Source organism: Gadus macrocephalus, chromosome 19, assembly GCF_031168955.1.
Source record: "Gadus macrocephalus chromosome 19, ASM3116895v1".
Classification (NCBI taxonomy): Eukaryota; Metazoa; Chordata; class Actinopteri; order Gadiformes; family Gadidae; genus Gadus; species Gadus macrocephalus.
Genome location: NC_082400.1, coordinates 2149687 through 2171500, shown reverse-complemented (window position 1 = coordinate 2171500; position 21814 = coordinate 2149687). Strand labels below are relative to the sequence as shown.

Genomic DNA, 21814 nt, shown 5'->3' with positions numbered 1-21814 from the left:
ACAGAGGAGGTCATTGGGGTTCTTAACCAGGGCTGTCTCTGCGCTATATTTGGGGCGAAAGCCAGATTGGAATTGTTCAAAGAGGTCGTTAGCAAGGTCGATCTGGAGTCGAGGTGATGGGCAAGAGCTGAAAGAGGGCAGTTGGCCACCCAGCCTTTAACTCTTCCGGTTCCTCTCTCTGCATCAACACAGGAGCAGAGCTGACCGCCCAGGCCTCCAGCCAACCTCCATCTTCCCCCCAACACATCGCCTTCTCCAAGGGGCCATCATGGAGCCGCAGGACCTCCCCCTCACGGACCCACCGCAGCTCCTTGAGCGCCGCATTCGCAAAGCCCAACCCCCGCTCTCGGCCCTCCGGTCCAGAGTCAAGGAGGAGGTGGCGTGCTCCATGCCCAGGGCTCGCTCAACCCTGCTGGGCTTCTTCCCCGTTGTCAGCTGGCTGCCCAAGTACAAGCTCCAGGAGTACGTGTGGGGCGACCTGATGTCCGGTGTCATCGTGGGGATCATCCTGGTACCGCAGGCCATCGCCTACTGCCTCCTGGCCGGGGTGCAGCCCATCTACGGCCTGTACACCTCCTTCTTTGCCAACATCATTTACTTCTTCATGGGGACCTCCAGACACGTGTCGGTGGGCATCTTCAGCCTCATGAGCCTCATGGTGGGCCAGGTAATCTGAGGTTTCATACCAGGGTTTAAGGGAGTTTAATACACGTTAGACGGGATTATCTTTCATAATATTTGTCAAATGATCTTGAATTAAAGGAAGTTCAGAAATACACATAATATTCTCAGTTGTAGTCTCAAAGGGCTTCACAGACCCACTTTATAGCACACCTCTAAGTCCTCTAAACCTAAAGGACCTAAAGGAGAACCTCCCCAAACCCAGGGGGAAGGAAACTTGAGAAGGAACCCAGAATAGAGGTCCCGCGTTCAGGGATGGTTAGCTGTGCAATCACTGCCGAACGAGTGAACAGGTTATATCAAATGATCTCATCAATCGATTGTTTGTGCTGTGCTTTTCACAGGTGGTGGACAGAGAGGTGTTCCAGGCAGGGTTTGACCTCAGCGAGACAGACCCAGGGTCCTTCAATGGAACGGGTGTCGCCTCAAACCTCTCGGCAGCCACCGTGGAAGTGATGGGAGTAGTTTATAGCAAGGAGTGCTATGCTATTGCCATAGCAGCCGCTCTCACGCTGCTAGCTGGAATCTACCAGGTAATGAACAGATCAGTGAAATGTATCATGTAAAAGGACACATGTGGAATGTCAACCCAGTCGCCAAGAAAAAACGTCAGTGGTGTACGTTTCCATGAACACTGGATACGTAGCATTTCAACGTAAAAAATAGCGTGTTATACCTACAATATCCACGTGTGCCGCTGTGGAGGCGGGTTTCGGGGTTTGGGTTTCACGGCTTTCGCGGCAAATTGTGGACACGATTGTTTAGGGGGGGGGGGGGGGGGGGGGGAGACTGTTGATGAACGGGGAGGGGGGGGGGGGGGAGAGACACGTTTGTTGAGGGGGGACGACGACACACGATTGTAGGGGGGGGGGGACACGTTAGTTGAAGGGGGGGGGGGGGGGGACGACGACGACACGTTTGTTGAGGGGGGGGGGGAGACACGTTTGTAGGGGGGGGGGGCACGCTCGACAACGAGAGTTGGTTTTTATTGAACGCTCGACAACGAGAGTTGGTTTTTATTGAACGAGACTTCAACACGGAACAGCTGCGCGAAACGATGGTCACGTCACTCTCGGTGACGGTGTCGACAATAATGAACACACGAACAATGTTAATAGAACAACACACAACCACATAACATCCCGAACCCATTAACCCCACTTAATCCTAACAACAAAACAAGTTAACAAAAGCCCCATTTGTCAACTGAGAACCCCAATTCCCAGAATCCCCCGCGGCTCCGGAACACGGCGTAGCTTATATTAATCTTTATTATCTGAATGGGAAATGCAATATTTTAGGACAGATACACCATTAAACGCGTTTCTAATGACATTTCTAGCGAGAAATGTACATTTTCCTTACATAATCTTCAGTCAGTGAATGTGTATGATCTTTATTAATCTTTATTATCTGAATGGGAAATGCAATATTTTAGGACCGATTCACCGTTAAACGTGTTTCTAATAACATTTCTAGCGAGAAATATACTTTTTAATTGCATAATCTTCAGTCAGTGATTGTGTCTGATCTTTAGTTTTATAGTTATTAGGAGTTGATCGGCTCGCTCGCATGTTTCAACGACGTCAGGTTGCTTTCGCTAAACTAGCAGCTCACGTGCTTCCTGCGTTTGTTATTAAACTGTTACTTTATGTAACTTTTAATGATATCATCTTGTTAGAAACACGTATATCTGAGAGCCAACCCAGTCGCCAAAATCATACCTACGTTGACAGTTTACGTTTCGTGAACACTGGATTACGTCGCATTTCAACATAAAATAGCGTGTTATACACACACACACACGCACGCACATGCACAGACACACACACACACACACACACACACACACACACACACACACACACACACACACACACACACACGCACACGCACGCGCACGCACGCACACACACACACACACACGCACACGGTGCATTTCGCTGCTAAAACCACAACAAAAAAATATTCCCTCAAATATTATTACTTTCAAAACGTTGGCCAAAATGGCCAATAATATCATTTTTTTTGGGATGCTTCTAGGACATTTTGGGTGGATTTTGAACGGTATGTGGGGGGCACGTTTTTTGCAGGACCTGGCAACCCTGCGCTGTTGCCCGAGATCTGGATCCACCCCGGCGTGGTGCCGTCTCCTTTTGACCTTTTGACCCCAGACTTCTGGGGGAATAGCTGAATCAATTCATTAGTCAATCAGAAGCATGTAAATATCTTTCCGGTGGCGTAAGAGGACAAACAAGGTATCCTTCAACATCTACGCTTCCAGGCGATTGCAACGGTGCCACACATGAGCATATTCGAACATGTTTAATGGTAGTAATTAGCTGTCGAAATTGGAGGCCTTAATCAATACTGAGCAGCTATTGATTTGCATCCCGATAAAGATTTGTCACAAATGACATGTTATTTAGCATCTACACGTTGAGCTGAGTCCAATGACACCAAGAACGACACTCTAGCTAATGGTAACATGTATTTTACATGGTACACCTAGGTCTAGGACATGATGTCGGTGTAGCAAGAGGCCGAGCTTGATCTCATTGGACTCAGCTTAACGTGTAGATGCTAATTAACATGTAATTTGTCAAAAATCTCCATCGGGAAGCAAATCTATAGCTGGTCATTATTGATAAAGGCCTCCAAAATCGACAGCTAATTACTACCCCGAAACATATTCAAATATGATCATGTGTGGCACTGTTGCAATCGTCTCGAAACGTAGATGTCAAAGGACACCTTGTTTGCTCTGCTGCACCACCGGGAAGATATTTTCATACTTCTAATGGATTGATTCATATTTTAAGGTTCTCGGAGTGAGACTTTAAGTGGCTGCAGCAGAAGTGTTGAGACGAAAGATGATATCAAGAGATTTATAGAATATTCCCATTCACATTATGATTCTTCGTCGTAACATCCGACCAAACATCCTTTACATTCACAGAGCGAAGATTATGAAAGTCCAGGCTCAGCAAGTGCTCCATCTCGTTGCACCTGCACCCAGCGGCTCGCTTGCAAGATTTTGGCCTGAAGTTCTTCCCAGACCTATACCCTAACAGTCCAATATGCATATCTGAGAATCAGGCCTCTCTTCAATAATGACAAAATGTAATGAGAGAAATACAGATTCACTTTTTGTTATCTCATAAGCGGCGTGGTGCCGGCTCCTTTTGACCTTTTGACCCCAGACTTCAAAGACGTGGCCACAGGCCAGCGGTGTCTACACACATTAAGCCACAAATGTACACCTCCATCCCGCAAAAAATGGGGCCTAGAAACTAACCTCTGTCTTATGTACATTGACTGTACCGTTGGAGGTCACGCCCCTTTTCCAGCCTTTTCGAGATAGCTAGGGATGCTAAAATGTTGACACACATTTCCCGGGGCCCCGAGAACGACATATGCAAGATTTGTAGTTCTAGCCCATAGAGAAAAAAAGTTTTCCCAAATGGACTGTCATTTGGACAAAGCCCCTTCAGAAGTGTTGCCTGCGAGACCTAATGGTTCAGAATGTGGTGGAAAAAAAGTTTTTGAGATAGGAAGGTCCTACCACCCTGAAATTTGAATACCATATTCTAGGGCCTAACTGGGACCCCCGCACCGAAACTTGGCCCGGTCGGACCCCGAGGGCAGGAAGGGGGGGCCTGCCCTTGGGGTCTGACCGCGCCAAGTCTCGGGCAGGAAGGGCCCCCCCTTCCTGCCCTCGGGGTCCGACCGGGCCAAGTTTCGGTGCGGAGGTCCCAGTTAGGCCCTAGAATAAGGTATTAAAATTTCAGGGCGGTAGGACCTTCCTATCTCAAAAACTGTTTTTCCACCACATTCTGAACCATTAGGTCTTGCAGGCTACACTTCTGAGGGGCTTTGTCCAAATGACACTCCATTTGGGAAAACTTTTTTATCTCTAAGGGCTAGAACTCCAAATCTCGGATATGTCGTACACGGGGCCCCGGGAAATGTGTGTAAACATTTTAGCATCCCTAGCTATCTTGAAAAGGTCGGCAAAGGGGCGTGACCTCCAACAGTACAGTAAATGTACATAAGACAGAGGTTAGTTTCTAGTCCCCATTTTTTGTGGGATGGAGGTGTACATTTGTGGCTAAAGGTGTGTAGACACAGCTGGCCTGTGGCCACGTTTTTGAAGTCGGGGGTCAAAAGGTCAAAAGGAGCCGGCACCACGCCGCTTATGAGATAACAAAAAGTTAATGTGTATTTCTCTCATAACTTTTTGTCATTATTAAAGAGAGGCCTGATTCTCAGATATGCATGTTGGATGGCTAGGGTGTTGGTCTGGGATGAACTTCAGGCCAAAATCTTGCAAGCGAGCCGCTGGGTGCAGGTGCAACGAGATGGAGCACTTGCTGAGCCTGGACTTTCATAATCTTCGCTCTGTGAATGTAAAGGATGTTTGGTCGGATGTTACGACGAAGAATCATAATGTGAATGGGAATATTCTATAAATCTCTTGATATCATCTTTCGTCTCAACACTTCTGCTGCAGCCACTTAAAGTCTCACTCCGAGAACCTAAAAATATGAATCAATCCATTAGAAGTATGAAAATATCTTCCCGGTGGTGCAACAGAGCAAACAAGGTGTCCTTTGACATCAACGTTTCGAGACGATTGCAACAGTGCCACACATGATCATATTTGAATATGTTTCGGGGTAGTAATTAGCTGTCGATTTTGGAGGCCTTTATCAATAATGACCAGCTATAGATTTGCTTCCCGATGGAGATTTTTGACAAATTACATGTTAATTAGCATCTACACGTTAAGCTGAGTCCAATGAGATCAAGCTCGGCCTCTTGCTACACCGAGATCATGTCCTAGACCTAGGTGTACCATGTAAAATACATGTTACCATTAGCTAGAGTGTCGTTCTTGGTGTCATTGGACTCAGCTCAACGTGTAGATGCTAAATAACATGTCATTTGTGACAAATCTTTATCGGGAAGCAAATCAATAGCTGCTCAGTATTGATTAAGGCCTCCAATTTCGACAGCTAATTACTACCATTAAACATGTTCGAATATGCTCATGTGTGGCACCGTTGCAATCGCCTGGAAGCGTAGATGTTGAAGGACACCTTGTTCGTCCTCTTACGCCACCGGAAAGATATTTACATGCTTCTGATTGACTAATGAATTGATTCAGCTATTCCCCCAGTAGTCTGGGGTCAAAAGGTCAAAAGGAGACGGCACCACGCCGGGGTGGATCCAGATCTCGGGCAACAGCGCAGGGTTGCCAGGTCCTGCAAAAAACGTGCCCCCCACATACCGTTCAAAATCCACCCAAAATGTCCTAGAAGCATCCCAAAAAAAAAAGATATTATTGGCCATTTTGGCCAACGTTTTGAAAGTAATAATATTTGAGGGAATATTTTTTTGTTGTTGTTTTAGCAGCGAAATGCACCGTGTGCGTGTGTGTGTGTGTGTGTGTGTGTGTGTGTGTGTGTGTGTGTGTGTGTGTGTGTGTGTGTGTGTGTGTGTGTGTGTGGAGGGGTGTGTGGGTGGAAGGGTAGGAGTGTGTTAGAGTGTTTGGAGTTTGCAGGAATGGATGACCATGTCTTTGTGTGTGTGTGTGTCTGTGTCTGTGTGTCTGTGCGTGCGTGTGTGCTTGTGTGTGTGTGTCTGTGCATGTGCGTGCGTGTGTGTGTGTGTATAACACGCTATTTTATGTTGAAATGCGACGTAATCCAGTGTTCACGAAACGTACACTGTCAACGTAGGTATGATTTTGGCGACTGGGTTGAATCTCAGATATACGTGTTTCTAACAAGATGATATCATTAAAAGTTACATAAAGTAACAGTTTAATAACACAAACGCAGGAAGCACGTGAGCTGCTAGTTTAGCGAAAGCAACCTGACGTCGTTGAAACATGCGAGCGAGCCGATCAACTCCTAATAACTATAAAACTAAAGATCAGACACAATCACTGACTGAAGATTATGCAATTAAAAAGTATATTTCTCGCTAGAAATGTTATTGGAAACACGTTTAACGGTGAATCGGTCCTAAAATATTGCATTTCCCATTCAGATAATAAAGATTAATAAAGATCATACACATTCACTGACTGAAGATTATGTAAGGAAAATGTACATTTCTCGCTAGAAATGTCATTAGAAACGCGTTTAATGGTGTATCTGTCCTAAAATATTGCATTTCCCATTCAGATAATAAAGATTAATATAAGCTACGCCGTGTTCCGGAGCCGCGGGGGATTCTGGGAATTGGGGTTCTCAGTTGACAAATGGGGCTTTTGTTAACTTGTTTTGTTGTTAGGATTAAGTGGGGTTAATGGGTTCGGGATGTTATGTGGTTGTGTGTTGTTCTATTAACATTGTTCGTGTGTTCATTATTGTCGACACCGTCACCGAGAGTGACGTGACCATCGTTTCGCGCAGCTGTTCCGTGTTGAAGTCTCGTTCAATAAAAACCAACTCTCGTTGTCGAGCGTTCAATAAAAACCAACTCTCGTTGTCGAGCGCGCCCCCCCCTACAAACGTGTCTCCCCCCCCCCTCAACAAACGTGTCCCCCCCCCCCCCCCCCTTCAACTAACGTGTCCCCCCCCCCCCCCTACAATCGTGTGTCGTCGTCCCCCCTCAACAAACGTGTCTCTCCCCCCCCCCCCCTCCCCGGTCATCAACAGTCTCCCAACCCCCCCCCTAAACAATCGTGTCCACAATTTGCCGCGAAAGCCGTGAAACCCAAACCCCGAAACCCGCCTCCACAGCGGCACACGTGGATATTGTAGGTATAACACGCTATTTTTTACGTTGAAATGCTACGTATCCAGTGTTCATGGAAACGTACACCACTGACGTTTTTTCTTGGCGACTGGGTTGGGAATGTTCACCAGCAAATAGAAGCCATTGTGTAATCTATCATCGAGCTGCATGATAAGTGAGAGTGTCCATCCGGATGGATGTGATATCAGCCTACCGGTTCTTAACTTGGTTCCAACTATCATCACACATCTGCATTGACACCTGGAGTGGAACAGGCCTTTAAAAGGTGCAGCATGTATGAATATCAGTTTAAAATTAATAACCGTCAATTATCAACTTTACAATGCAACATTACATTGTTGCTTTCCACTCCGGGAGACAGCTGTTGGAGTGTTAAGAAATTAAGTTGATGCTGATCTCACAACTTTTCTTCTGGACTGGTAAGTAATTAGATGTTAATGCTGGCTATGCAGCTATAGCATATGAAGGTATCTATTTATTGATCGTTTCTGGCATTATTAATTAGATGTTTGTTGTTAGAAAACCATATGGGTGGACACGACACGGGTTCTTCCTCTCCTCTACAGATATCCATGGTGGTGTTCCAGCCTAACAGTCCTTTCTTCTCTGAATCTTGATAGCAGCCTAAAATTCTAGCTCCTCTAACCTTCCTTCTCCTTTCTGTTTCCGCTCTAGGTCCTAATGGTGGAGTTCCATTCTAACTACTCCTACCTTCCCTCTCCTCTCCAGGTCTTGATGGCAGTGTTCCGGCTGGGCTTCGTCTCCGTCTACCTGTCGGCTCCTATGCTGGACGGCTTCGCAACAGGTGCCTCCCTCACCATCCTGACAGTGCAGGCCAAGTACCTCCTGGGCCTGAAGATCCCTCGCCACCAGGGCTACGGCACTGTGGTGGTCACGTGGATCAACATCTTCGCCAACATCCAGAACACAAACCTCTGTGACTTAGTCACCAGTGCCATCTGCATCTTTGTCTTAGGTAGGCGGGTCTACTAGTCGTAATGTACTCGTTATATTGCATTATATATTTATATATAATGCACTATATAAATTATATACATGCACGATTCATTAAATGTATCGGCATACATTTCATAAACACTTACGCTAGTTTATAGATATCCAATAGTTTTAGTCTGCCAGTATATTTTTTAACCTTAAAAACAAAAGAAAGTTATTAATTAGCTGCTGCTCCTTTTAACCCTCATTCCCATATAAAAGTCCATTATTTTAAAAATCTGAAACAATATCTTGAATGTATCCTCCTAGTGGCAGGAAAGGAGATCCAGGATCGCTACAAGAGTCGCCTGAAGATCCCCCTGCCCACCGAGCTGGTGGTGGTGGCTGGGGCCACCCTGGCCAGCCACTTTGGGAACCTGAACGCCCTCTACGGCTCCAGTGTGTCCGGTCACATCCCCACAGGGTTCATCCCCCCCACGGTGCCCGCTCTGGACCTGATGCACCGCGTCGCTCTGGATGCTGTCCCCATGGCTGTCATCAGGTATAGTGCATGCTCTGAGAGAAAGAGTCACTAATTTTACCACCAGGTTGATTTAAGTTGTTTTAAGCTATTGTAAAATGTAGCCACTCGTGAACTCACAAGTGGGAGCATCCACCTAGATTATACTCCAGATTACCAGTTGGCACAGTCCACCAAGTGGGTGAACAGGAAGCTCAACTATCCATCGTTCAACATCTTGGTGGATGCGTGATCATTTCACGGTTTCAGTTGGAAAGTAAAGCCTGTCTGTTGTTTTTTCAGTTTTGCCTTCACCGTGTCGCTGTCTGAGATGTTTGCGAAGAAGAACGGCTACACGGTGCGTCCCAACCAGGAGATGTTAGCCATCGGCTGCTGTAACATCATCCCCTCCTTCTTCCACTGCTTCACCACCAGCGCTGCCCTGGCCAAGACCATGGTGAAGGACTCCACAGGCTGCCAGACTCAGGTATAACCCCACGCACTGAATATAGATTCATGATTTAATTGTTGTTGTGACATTGTTGTTTATATGAAAATCTAATATTTTATAGTAATTCGTATTTAAGTAAAGAAGTCTCTGGTTCATACATGTAGTGGAGGAAGGCAATCCTTAAATGGACTTTTATTTTAATATTTATTATTTTATTCTTACTAATATTATTCTAATTCTAATTTTCCAACATCGTCACAACATCATAGTTGAAGAATAATCCTGTTTATCGGGTTTACCGTGATGAGATCAACGTGCACGTGAAGTCAGCCAGATTAATTGCTGTTTGGCAGTTACCGTACTTGGTTAATATTTTATTGTTAATGCTGTGCCATGATTACGCTTACGGCAAGAACCATGTGTTACCACCAAATATGGTCCAACTCTGGTCAGGGAACCCCTGACCAGAGTTCCCTTATAAACCAGATACATAGCCCCCTCTAGTGGTCAGCACGTTGTATTCTCTAAATACATTACACACCGTTTATTACAACTATAAATAAACGTGCTAAATGTCTGCTACACCGGGCCCATAATTGTGTTGGTGTGCAGCTACAATTACCCTATTTAAGATAAGGACCCAAAAGGTGTGTGTACATGTGTGAATCTTCAATCTTCCTGTGTTTGGGGGTTTCTGGAACATTTCAACCAGTTCTTCTGCGTCCAATATCATACAGAGTTAAGGCACACCGAGGTAACCCGTCTTGGTTGACAGTTGCACAGAGCGAACTCTCTTGTCAGGATCGGTCTTGGTTACCTTTTACCACAAGCCAGGGGCTCCATGGAGAACTGGGGTCCATGAAGACCACTCTGTCACCTACCAAGAAGTGCCTTTGTGGCGCTGTCCATTTGGACTCTCCTAAAGCAGAGGAAGACACCATCTCACCCAACGCTTCCAGAAGGTCGGACAAATACTGGACCTGTCTCATCTTCTTTTGATGTAAAACTCGCTCTTCGAAAGAGTCCAAAAGGAAGTGGATTGGACTCACGGATCCGTCCTTTTGTGATAACCAGGATTGAAAACAGAAGTTAACTCCTATGTTTTTGTCTGTCTACGGCAAACAGTTTGTAAAATGTTCCACTATGCTCCGTAGTTGGAAGTGAGTGATACTGAGTCTTATGTATAATTTGAAAATGTTGTGATTGGACGGCCATTAAGAGTGGCCTAACGGAGAATGCATGGATTCACTCGACATCCAGAGACAAATGAGAATGGTTCACAGCACTCGCCTAATGAGGTGAATGATCTGCTCCCATGCTCCTACATCAGGGTTCCCCAATTCGTTTTTCCAGAGCGCCAAATTTGGTCAAACATGCCATGCCAAGGGCCGAAATGTCGTTTCATTTTTCTAATTCGCCATTTTTATGTGCAAATTTAGCTTTAATTATAATTACTGTTTTAGCGATAATGCAGGAGGGATGCTTCTATGAAGCATAATAAATAAATAACTACAGGCTAAACAACATATACAGTTATATAGCAAGCATATGTAAATAAATCAAACAGAGCTGCAATCACAACACAGAAAAAAGTCATACACAAAACATACACTCAGATACCCAGGCGCAGTCGTGTAGTTTGTTTATTTTGCCTGAGTATCTGAGCATACACCCCGTGCATGACTTCCCTCTTTGCCACAACCACAGCTCTGCTTGATCTACCCATATAAATAAAGGAAACAAAGTAACAGCCACTTACATTGTCACAAACTTAATACCCTGAGTATTAACTAAGCTGCCTAATCTGTGGATGGCACAAGCCTTTTGGCCTCTGCAGTCCACTCGCCGTCAGGAAACATGCAATGAAGCAGCTGTTGTGCTCTCTTGTGCCGATGCCGTTTTGCATATGTGTGGCAGCACGAGCTATGGAGTGATGCCCCTTTTCTTAAGGCAGTATCGGTAGCATTAATTATTGCCAGACAACGCCACCCTGGGAATTTCACCCAGAGATTTATTTTAAGTGGGCTAGCACAAATGAAGGAAAGGCACTGAGGTCCGTTATGCAATGAGGCAGAGACGGCAGTTCGATCATACAAAAATACGTTTATTTATACAAAATGTCTTTTCTTAAAACTAGAGAATTACTCACTAAGGAGGGAAATTGGGTGCTGAGATCCAATCAGTGCTGAGACCTACTGTGAACACCTGCATCCAAAGGAAAGGGGGTCCCAGGAACACCACACGTAAAACAAATGAAAAATAAACCAAATGCAAACACAATACAAAAGGGACACCGTGACCAGGACACCAGTCCACCACCGTAGGCTCAGCACCTGAATTGAGGGGGATCGCAGAGCAACCAGTTAGAAAACATAATGGAAACAAAATAATAATAAGAGAAATTAATTAAATAAACAAAATCTATAATAAGTAAACACAAGGAGAAGTCAGCAAAAACTCTTACATAACATAACATACACACTTTAGAATGTAGTTGTACCAACTAAACAAAAGAGATAGCGACACAACAGGAAAAGGAACAAACTATCGCTAGCCGAATGAATGGCAAAGCGATCGGGTCCGAGCTGGCCCTGGCAAGGCGGTAATAACGTGGAGGCAAAGCAGCAGTGGTTTTTATAGGTGGATTGGCCGCCGCTGCGCCGCTACTGTCGGCCACCCAATCGGGCAGTCCCGGCCAACGTGGCGTGGAGCAGGGAACGGGACGCTATCCAAAAGCGACAGTTCAGTAGGCGGCATCGGCTATGTATCGATGAGCAGCGCGCAGCCAGCAGCAACATCCAAGTGAGCCCTTTACAACACAATAACTAAAATTAGCACTGGAAAGGCAACGTATAAGAGAGATGCAGCCGTGACCGGCAGCTCACCTATCACTGCACAGAAGCGGAAATAGACGCACAGGAGCTACGTGACCCAGCCTCCGGCAAGCAAGAGCCTTTACAAAACAATAACTAAAATTAGTACTGGATGGGCAACATGCGAGAGATGCAGCCGTGACCGGCAGCTCACCCGTCACCGCACGGAAGCGGAAATGGACGCCCAGGCGCAACGTGACCCAGCCTACGGCAAGCAAGAGGCCGACAGGTGCTCTACGCCCGCCTTTATAGATAGTCTCCCACCGTGATTGGCTGGGACTGCCGCACAGCTGACAGTCACCATGACAACAAACCACATATTGCCACATATGGTTAAAACTGACCGCTTGTATGATGTCAACATGCTTGCAATCTTTTGTTTGCGTTGCTCAGATGTTTCTGGGAAACTTCCATTAAAGCTGGCAGCATGCAAACAGTTAAAGTGTCAGGTTGTCAGATTTAATGACAGCCACGGTCTGCTTGCATATTAAGCATGTCGGCTTTGCGTTGGCATGGTCCGGTAAAGAAAAGCAATACTTATCGGTCCATTCAGTTTTAAACTGGCGGTTCTCCTGGTTGACCTTCCTTTTCTTGGCAAATGACATGTTTCTTTCATCAATTTTCAATCCGTTGATTTTTGACAAAGTTGTAATACCCTGGGATGACAGATGGATAGCGGGAAAGTGACAGCATGCGGCGGCTACTCTCTGGCGTGTGACGCTAGTGAAGTTGAAAACGCACGATGCACGTCATTACGTATGCACGCAGTAACGTCAACGGTCAAGTGGATGGTGTGGGCTGAGGGGAAAATATAGCAGGCCGCGCAAATCTTTTTTTTTTTTTTTTTGGAGATAACATGTGAATAGAGTGGCGAAGTCACGCCCCTTCCGGTAGGGCTCATGGGACCTATGAGATCGAAAAATATGAATGGGTGTCAATGGAGAGAAAATAATTATTTTCTGGTCCCATGTCTTTATATGCCCTGGATTACACATATGTTGTTTGTGGATTTAAATGATAATTTTTCATGCAAAGAAAACTAAAAATGTTCGTGAAGAAGTTTGATAATTTTAGGTTTTATGTGAGGCCGCTTTGTGAACTACAGCTCTTCGCTGCTCTCGACGCATATGATATGCGTCACCACACCCGCCCTTGGAACTCGGCACAGAGATGGCGATCTCTCTGCCCCACTTCACCGCTTTTTCCAAGGGGAGGATAAAAGCATCGAAAGAGGTGAAAACCATTATAAATCGGGGCACGTGCAGAGTTTCAGTTATGCCGATGGGAAGATTGTCGGTCTTCTCCACGCCAGTCGCAGGGAGCGTGACGTCACATACGAGCCGTGTAGTCTTTCTCGTTGTGTTTTCTCTACAGCCTTTATCTGAACAATTGCACAATAAACGGTCGAACTCTTTGCATGAAAAATTATCCTTTAAATCCACAAACAACATATGTGTAATCCAGGGCATATAAAGACCGGGACCAGAAAATAATTATTTTCTCTCCATTGACACCATTCATATTTTTCGATCTCATAGGTCCCATGAGCCCTACCGGAAGGGGCGCGACTTCGCCACTCTATGCACTGGGTCCGCGCGGGCCGGACATTTGGCTCTCGCGGGCCGCTAATTGGGGTTCACTGTCCTATATGGTCCAGCAGGGGGATTAAAGCTCCACTCCATTCCACTCTGCACTAAAGCACTGTATCTTGTAGTGGTCAACGTTTTAAAGGGCTTCTCTAATTACCCTTTCAGCTCCAATGAACCATTGTCTGATCTCAGATGTATAACTTGACCTCCGCAAAACAAGAAACATCTAAAGGGGTTGAAACATTGTCCAAGCAGTAGGCTACCTCCATTGCCCTGGTATTGATACATGGAAAGATAACTCCATATCTCTTAACAAGACCGTGACCTCTCTTCACTTCTATCGGTCCAAAGTTGGACCAATGTCAACTGGCAAGTTGGTCATTATTTGTTCTCAAACTCTCCCTTGAAGGCGACAGCAGAGAACCGAGTCAGCTATGATCTTTCCGCTGGATGAGTTGCGATATCATATGATTTCATCCTGCTTGGCCCACTTGCTAATGAATATGTGGTAAAATGAGAAATGACTCCTACAGCTACCTTTTGGTGTGATGCCCCGATTTCCAGAGATAAATATGATCTTATTATGTTAGAATTTACAGCTGCTGTTGGTCCTCAGGTCTCCTGTCTGGTCAGTGCCCTGTTATAACCTCTATTACCGCTGGTCCTCAGGTGTCCAGCCATGGTATAACCTCTAATACTGTGGGTCCTCAGGTCTGGTCAGTGCCCTGGTATAAACTCTAAGACTGCTGGTCCTAAGGTGCCCAGTCTGGTCGGTGACTTGGTATAACCTCCCATAAACTGTGGGTCCTCAGGTGTGGTCAGTGCCCTGGTATAACCTCCAATACTGTGGGTCCTCAGGTGTGGTCAGTGCCCTTGTATAACCCTTAATACTGCTGGTCCTCAGGTGTGGTCAGTGCCATGGTATAACCTTTAATACTGCTGGTCCTCAGGTCTCCAGTCTGATCAGTGCCCTGGTGGTCCTCCTGGTGCTCCTCTTCTTCGCTCCGTACTTCTACTCCCTCCAGAAGTGTGTCCTTGCCTGCATCATCATTGTCAGCCTACGGGGGGCACTGCGGAAGTTTCGCGACGTTCCCGCCAAGTGGCGCGTGAGCAGGGCCGACGCCGTGGTCTGGCTGGTTGCCATGGCAGCCACGGTGCTCATCAGTGTGGAGATCGGCCTGGTGGTGGGGGTGGTCTTCTCCATGGTCTGTGTCATCTTCGTCACGCAGAACCCCAAGGTAGGTTTGGGGGGGTTTCTTTCTTTGTCTCCGTCACCTATGCATCCTTTCATCCATCCCTCCCCCCTTACTTCCCCCCTCCCTTTCTTTCTCTCCCTCCCTTCCTAACTTCAGGAAATGTAAGAATGATGCAATTTGTATGTGTATATACTGTATACCATTTGTTAAATGAGGGTCGGTACTCAAAATGCGTGGCCATCCACTAAGAGGTGGGTCTTGTCCTGGCAATACACAGAAGCCCTGTAGCGAATGCAACATGAACACCCAAAGTGTGTTTCCAGTTTTCTGATTGTTCTGTACTGTTCAGCGGTCCAAGAGGCACATTGGAGTTGTCTTTTGGGTCCCGAGTTAAACAAGCTTCCCATCCGTGGTGTGTACTGTATGTATTCAGTACGTGGTTGATGGTTCACAAAGCGCTCTGTCTCTCCTGTCCCTTGAGGTCTCTCTGCTGGGTCGCTCCGAGGACTCAGAGCTTTATGAGGACCTGGACGAGTATGAGAACCTGGCCGCACCAGCTGGAGTCCGGGTCTTCCGCTTCCAGGCGCCGCTCTACTACGCCAACAAGGACAGCTTCCTCCGGACGCTGTACGAGACCGTGGGGGTGGACCCCTTCCTGGAGATGACCAGCAGGAGGAAGAGAGACAAGAAGGCCACCAAACGCCTGGCTGCCAAGCAGGCAGGGGAGGACTCAGAGAACCACAAGAACGGCAAGCTCTGCGTGGGACTGGTCCGGAGGGAACTGGAGTTCCACACCATCGTTCTGGACTGTTCTGCCATCCCCTTCATCGACTCGGCCGGGATGGGTGCCTTTGCGGGGTTGGTGAAGGACTACGGTGAGCTGGGGGTGGCCGTGCTGTTGGCCGGCTGCAACACCCCCGTCATCGACGCCCTGCACCGGGGGGCCTTCTTCGGGGAGAAGGACCGAGACATGGGCCTCCGGCTTTTCTACACCGTCCACGCTGCAGTGCTCTCCGCCAGGAGCAGGGCGGCAGCTGAGGGCCACACAGCCGGCGACTCACAGGTATAGATGACATGGAAGGAGCGTTCAGAAGAGGAGAAGAAGAAGAAAAGCAAGGGCTGCAGATGACCGCGATTCATCTTGCATTGAATCTACCATTGTTTTTCCTCTACCTCCATTGTACGCTTTTCCATTTGTCAAACGCTCGACAAGTAAGTTAATCGGCTGCTCATTCGGCTTGGGAAGCAAGGATACATAGGTGTATCATAACAGGAAGTGAGATTCTTTGATCCGCTCACACGTCACCAGACATTTACATATCACGCAGCCGTACGGCCACACGTAACAAATGTGCTTGGCCGTTGCCTCTGGGGACCCTGAAGCACCTCACAGGCTCCGGGATCAATGGAAAGGAAAAACGGATGCTTGTTTACTCTGAAACGACAAGCTTTGTCAGCGTTAGAAAGTCTTACATTCCTCACAAGAATTAGTTTAAGAACTCCAGGAGTTTCCTGAAACCCCAACATGATCCTTTTTCTGATACAAAGACTATAAAGGGAAGCCATCTAAAGCAGTGCCAAAACGGCAATGAAGATTCATTTTGTGATTAATGAGAAACGTGTTTAATCACTTTTATCCTTGTTTGGTCTGAAGCATCCGAACTTCAATAATCCATTAACGAATTTTCTTGTGTTTTCATGGACATATTACCCTTTTAACCCTCTTCTGCCTTATTAAGGGAAGAATTTATTATTCAATTAATAAATTTGGTTGGTTCAATGTATGGTACCAATGGATTACTCAACATTCCGTTAGCGTGCAGCTTTAAATTTCCTCACTTTCGGTTGTTTTCTTTATTCATGTATTTATTTTAACTTGGTCTTACTTACTGCTTGAGCTGCTGCCCCCGCTACCCGACCCCGGATAAGCGGATTGATGAAGTTAAAATATTTAGTAGGAACATTTGTAATGCTATAGGGTGCACTCCTGTTCATGTCAGTTTGTGCTTTTTTGTGGTCTTATGTAAAATCAGACCCATGTAGCCTTAACACTGATACTTGAAGAATAGATGGCCAAGAGCCATGTTGTACTCAGACAATTTCATATTCAATGATATTTAATTAGATTTTTTTATAAATTGTTGCAATTCCCCCAAATAGCTTTTCTCCCCAATATATTGTATTTGAAATGGTTCATGAGAAAATCTTGAATGAAATCAATAGAGAGCTAATGAGCTTGGTTGATGAAAACCCAAGCTTGGCCGTTATTGCTATCTGGGTGGGGGGGATTCAGCCTTCAGGAGCACAACTCAGCTTTAGCACCAAGATGGTAACCAAGATTGCAACTAAGTTGACCGTCACCAAGTACGAGATATGTACTTTTATCCTCTAAATGTGTTGACAAGTTTGTCCAATTGCTTTTATTTGATTCGTAGTTGAGAATATAATTGTTCAAAATTGTCCCAATACTGTGATATCTATTGTAGCAAACACAATTTGTAAAAAAAATCAAAACCAAATAAATTGGTTGTTTGTATTAAACAATTATCGCTGTCTTTTCCCCTCCTTTTGTAAAAATCAACCTACAAACATGTGAAGCATTAAGCATGCCAACATCACAGGTAATCCAATAAATCACAGCAGCGAAAACAGCGCTGTATTATCTGTGTTCACTGACAAACTACAGTCTTGTCGTGTTGCTACCGGCACTAGTTTTGAATAAGAAGCTATTAAAAAAACATTGGAAGTCTTTTGAAGTAATTTAAAGGGTATTCCCCTGACATGAACCGCTGTTAGGCCACTGGAACTCTGCAGGTCAATGGAAGGGGCTAACAGAGCTAACGCTATCCCAGCAAAACCCCCTCCTGGACACACAATGAGGAACTTGGAATTAAACCAGTTTAATCTAGTTAAGACAGTCAAATACCACTTTACAGATATTATGGAATATCCTTTTAAAGGTAATGACTGTCCTCCATTTGGGAAATAATGAGTGAATGCAAGAATGGTTGTGAAATATTGAATTTGTGGGACACATTGAACACATGTGTAAACGACTATGTATGTGAATGAGTGATTGTATAGTTTCACTAATGAAGTGAATGGCCCTAGTGGATAGAGAAACGGTACATCTCTTCCACATTACAGTATCAGAACTGGATGGTCTTTGGGCCTGAAGGCCCATCACTCTGGCTATGCCCTGCAAGAGACCCAGGACCACAAGGGTCTAAACGGTGGAAAGCACCCAATCTGGTAACGCATCACAGCTGGGCCAAGTACACTCTGGAAATACCCTGCAACTTTACAAACAAAAGTTGCTTTACAGATTTTCATTTTTTTATTCAATCAATCCAAATATTAAAATATAGTTTACAGCGCAACTAAACAAAACAAATATAACACGTGATAATCATGTGGAAAATCAAACACTGGTTGTGTGTGCTCAAAGCAAGGACACACACACACACACACACACACACACACACACACACACACACACACACACACACACACACACACACACACACACACACACACACACACACACACACACACACACACACACACACACACACACAGCATCTCAAGGCAATGTTTAAAATAAACAATCATTAAAAGGTAACACTTAATAAACCGTTGCTTCTTGGCACCAGAAGATAACCACATTCTCCGATAACCTGCTGGGCCCATTCACATCGCTCATTTAAATAATACAAACGGGCATGGTCACAGGCCTCCGGACCTCAGCGTCTCACAGTAAGGAAAGCATTCACTTGTTCTCAATGGCTCTTTGGGAAAATGGCTGAAACCATTAAGCCCACATTTCATTATTCAACACCAGCATGTGCAAGACAGATTCAAAAAGCCACTCATTAATTCACTCTAAACGGCTGAAACATAATGTGGACAAGGCAAACCTGATACAGGAATAAACAAATGCACATTTTACAATAATAGTAATGCATGTAGAAATAACATTGCACCATTAAAACAGAAAAGATCTGGAGTCACATGAACCCAACCATAAAATCCCCCCCCTGAACAGAGAACACAACACACCCTCCCCACCCCCGTAACATTACTCCAGCAGGATGCCTGTACGACACAGACAGAAATAAAACACAACATTTCAAGTAACGGCAATAAAACACCGGGATCTCGATCCCAGTCTAACTCAGAGTAAAAGTTTAGCTTGTTCAACACTTTGTTCCTCCTTGGCTCGTGATCGCTGACCTGTGACCGGGTAAAGGGATCCTGTTTCACCACCAGGCTTCATGTTGATGAGCCAATAAGCGCCAATTAGAAATCGCACACATGGTGACATCACAAATGGGAGCCCACCCCAAGCTGTACAGTGGAGAGCCGATACAGTGGACTGTACCAACACAGTTGACCATACCATCACAGTGGACTGTACCTACACAGTGGACCGTACCAACTGGGGGGGGACGCTCGTATGTGATATCATTAAAGGGGATTTTGAAACGGCTAATCAACACCAAACATGGTGAAAAATTAAAACAGATATGTGTAAAAGAAAAAATAAGGCGTATTTAACATCTGGAATGGGCAGTTCACTGAGAGTCTTAAAAACATTCTAGTTTTGTGACGTCGTTTTGACCCAAAACAAATCCAAAACAAAACATTGTTCACACAGTGTAAGCATTCAGTATACTCAAAATCACACACAGGGACTTCAATAATTCATGCCTAGATAATCATTTCATTGTTTGATTGCTCTGATCGAATGATCAATAGAATACAACTGTGGCTGCTTCTCTAAAAACTAGAAAAAGGGTGGTGAGTTGTTTTGGTTAACAGGGGCCTTCATAACCATAAATATTCAAGCAGACCCCTCTCTCGGGATTAGATAACTGTCCTTGAGTTGTTGGTCAGGTAATAGAGGTTATGATGTGGATATATACCCTATATACATGTACTACACTCCTCACAACCATGCTAGTAGAACCTCTTATAGTTATAGTATGGGCTCAAGGGTCCCAGAATAAAGAATCATGTTAATGTCTAAAGGGCCCTTATTTTACCACGCCACGGGACCTTTACAAACCCACGCTATCGTGACATAACAAGTTGGCGGTTCCCATGGAAAGATGCCAGACCAGCCAATCCTGTGGACTGCACCCACTATGACACACGCTCTTGGGATGTCACTATAAGGTAGCGACATACCAAAGGCCTCACACGCCCCGTGGTAAACTGAGGAGCCCTTAAGAGCCAATGTCTACCAAGCGCTACCAGCAGTTCAGAAACCCACCACTGGGTGGACGGCCCCCACTGTTCTCCGAAACACTTAAAAGGCAGTTAGCCGTTAACCCTTAGTAGCCCTCACCTTCACCAAAACTCAACACAGGAACCTGCGGTGGGAGTTGTTACCGCTGCAAACCATTAGCAGCCAATCTGCTGCCCCCCGCTATAAAGTTTTGGATGTTGTTGGGCCACTTCCTGTATGCTAGCTCACCGCTGCCAGCCGCCTCCTGTGTTAAAGTCCCTTGGCGGCGGACTAGTGGGTGGAGTGTCCACGGCCCGGGCACGGCTGGCTGTGTCTGAAACGCATGATGTAGACGGCCGTCTGGTGCCACCAGTAGAACATGAGGACCACCAGGACATGCCACACCTGATGGCTGGCCCCCACGTAGTTCATCTGGCCTAGGGACACACAGAGTACCGGGTTACACTAGAGACCATACCGGGTTACACTAGTGACCATCACCTGGTCACACTAGAGACCATCACCTGGTCACACTAGAGACCATCACCTGGTCACACTAGAGACCATCACCTGGTCACACTAGAGACCATACCGGGTTACACTAGTGACCATCATCACCTGGTCACACTAGAGACCATCACCTGGTCACACTAGAGACCATACCGGGTTACACTCGAGACTATCACCTAGTTTAGAGAACATACTGGTTACACTAGAGACTCACTTGGTTTAGAGAACATACCGGGTTACATTAGAGACTATCACCTGCTTAGATATCATGCAGGGATACACTAGAAACTATCACCTGGTTTAGAGGACATACAGGGTAGGGCTGGGCGATTTGGCCAAAAAATAAAATCAAAATTTTTTTCTAACTAATGGACAATTTACGATTTAAACCTCGATTTTTTTTCTGTTTTTCTCTAAACAAATTAAAAAGACCAAGGCAAAATTTAAATACATATTTTCTTTATTAACAATAAAAACTAGAACTGCAAGCAGTTATGCAGGGGTCCAAGAAATGTGCATTTCGCCGGCAGAACGCGAAGCATGTGTTCAAAACGCTACCGTGAACCTGTGGATAAAGGTTTTGACTGTGAGAGGTTCGGTGCGGAAGTTATATCCCCAAACGCGTTTTCAGAAGATTCCTTTGGCCAGTTAGGAGATGAACAATTCCCTCGTTTATGGCGGCCCCTAATGGCGAAATTTTGTAGAAGATATACAATTTCCTCGTTTATTGCGGCCCCTAATGGCGAATTTTACCGATTTTTTTATCGAACAACATTAAGGTTAGCACCAACATGTGTGTAAAATTTAAACTCGATCCGATGTCTAATTTTGAAGTTCCGGACGCTTGCTCCTACTTTTTCTTTCCCTATTAAAGAAAAAAGTAAAGACCGTTCGGCCGAACGGCAGTACATGGTACCTAGAGAGCGATATTCCTCAGGCCACCTGCGTCCTACGCTTGTGGTGCGCTCCTCCATGTTGCCACTTTCCCCCTCTCAGCCCGGTGGCTGTAGGGTGGCGGTCGGACGGCGTGTTCACATGGCCTCAGGTTCACCTGCTT

At 45.7% G+C, this 21814-nt stretch overlaps 2 protein-coding genes across 3 annotated transcripts in view; one reads left to right on the top strand and one right to left on the bottom strand.

Moving 5' to 3' along the window:
- Positions 1–18595, top strand: part of slc26a1 (solute carrier family 26 member 1) — a 25988-nt gene extending 7393 nt beyond the window's left edge. For both annotated transcript variants that reach the window (XM_060039043.1, XM_060039042.1), the window contains exons 2-8: positions 193–667; positions 1026–1214; positions 8182–8428; positions 8719–8950; positions 9212–9395; positions 14772–15059; positions 15499–18595. In XM_060039043.1, the coding sequence (XP_059895026.1) occupies positions 269–667; positions 1026–1214; positions 8182–8428; positions 8719–8950; positions 9212–9395; positions 14772–15059; positions 15499–16086 (2127 nt within the window). In that variant the 5' untranslated portion in view covers positions 193–268 and the 3' untranslated portion in view covers positions 16087–18595. The remainder of the gene's footprint in view (positions 1–192; positions 668–1025; positions 1215–8181; positions 8429–8718; positions 8951–9211; positions 9396–14771; positions 15060–15498) is intronic.
- Positions 18307–21814, bottom strand: part of LOC132447981 (progestin and adipoQ receptor family member 3-like) — a 26664-nt gene continuing 23156 nt past the window's right edge. Inside the window, exon 6 of the mRNA XM_060039044.1 lies at positions 18307–20684. Coding sequence (XP_059895027.1) covers positions 20539–20684 — 146 coding nt within the window. The 3' untranslated portion in view covers positions 18307–20538. The remainder of the gene's footprint in view (positions 20685–21814) is intronic.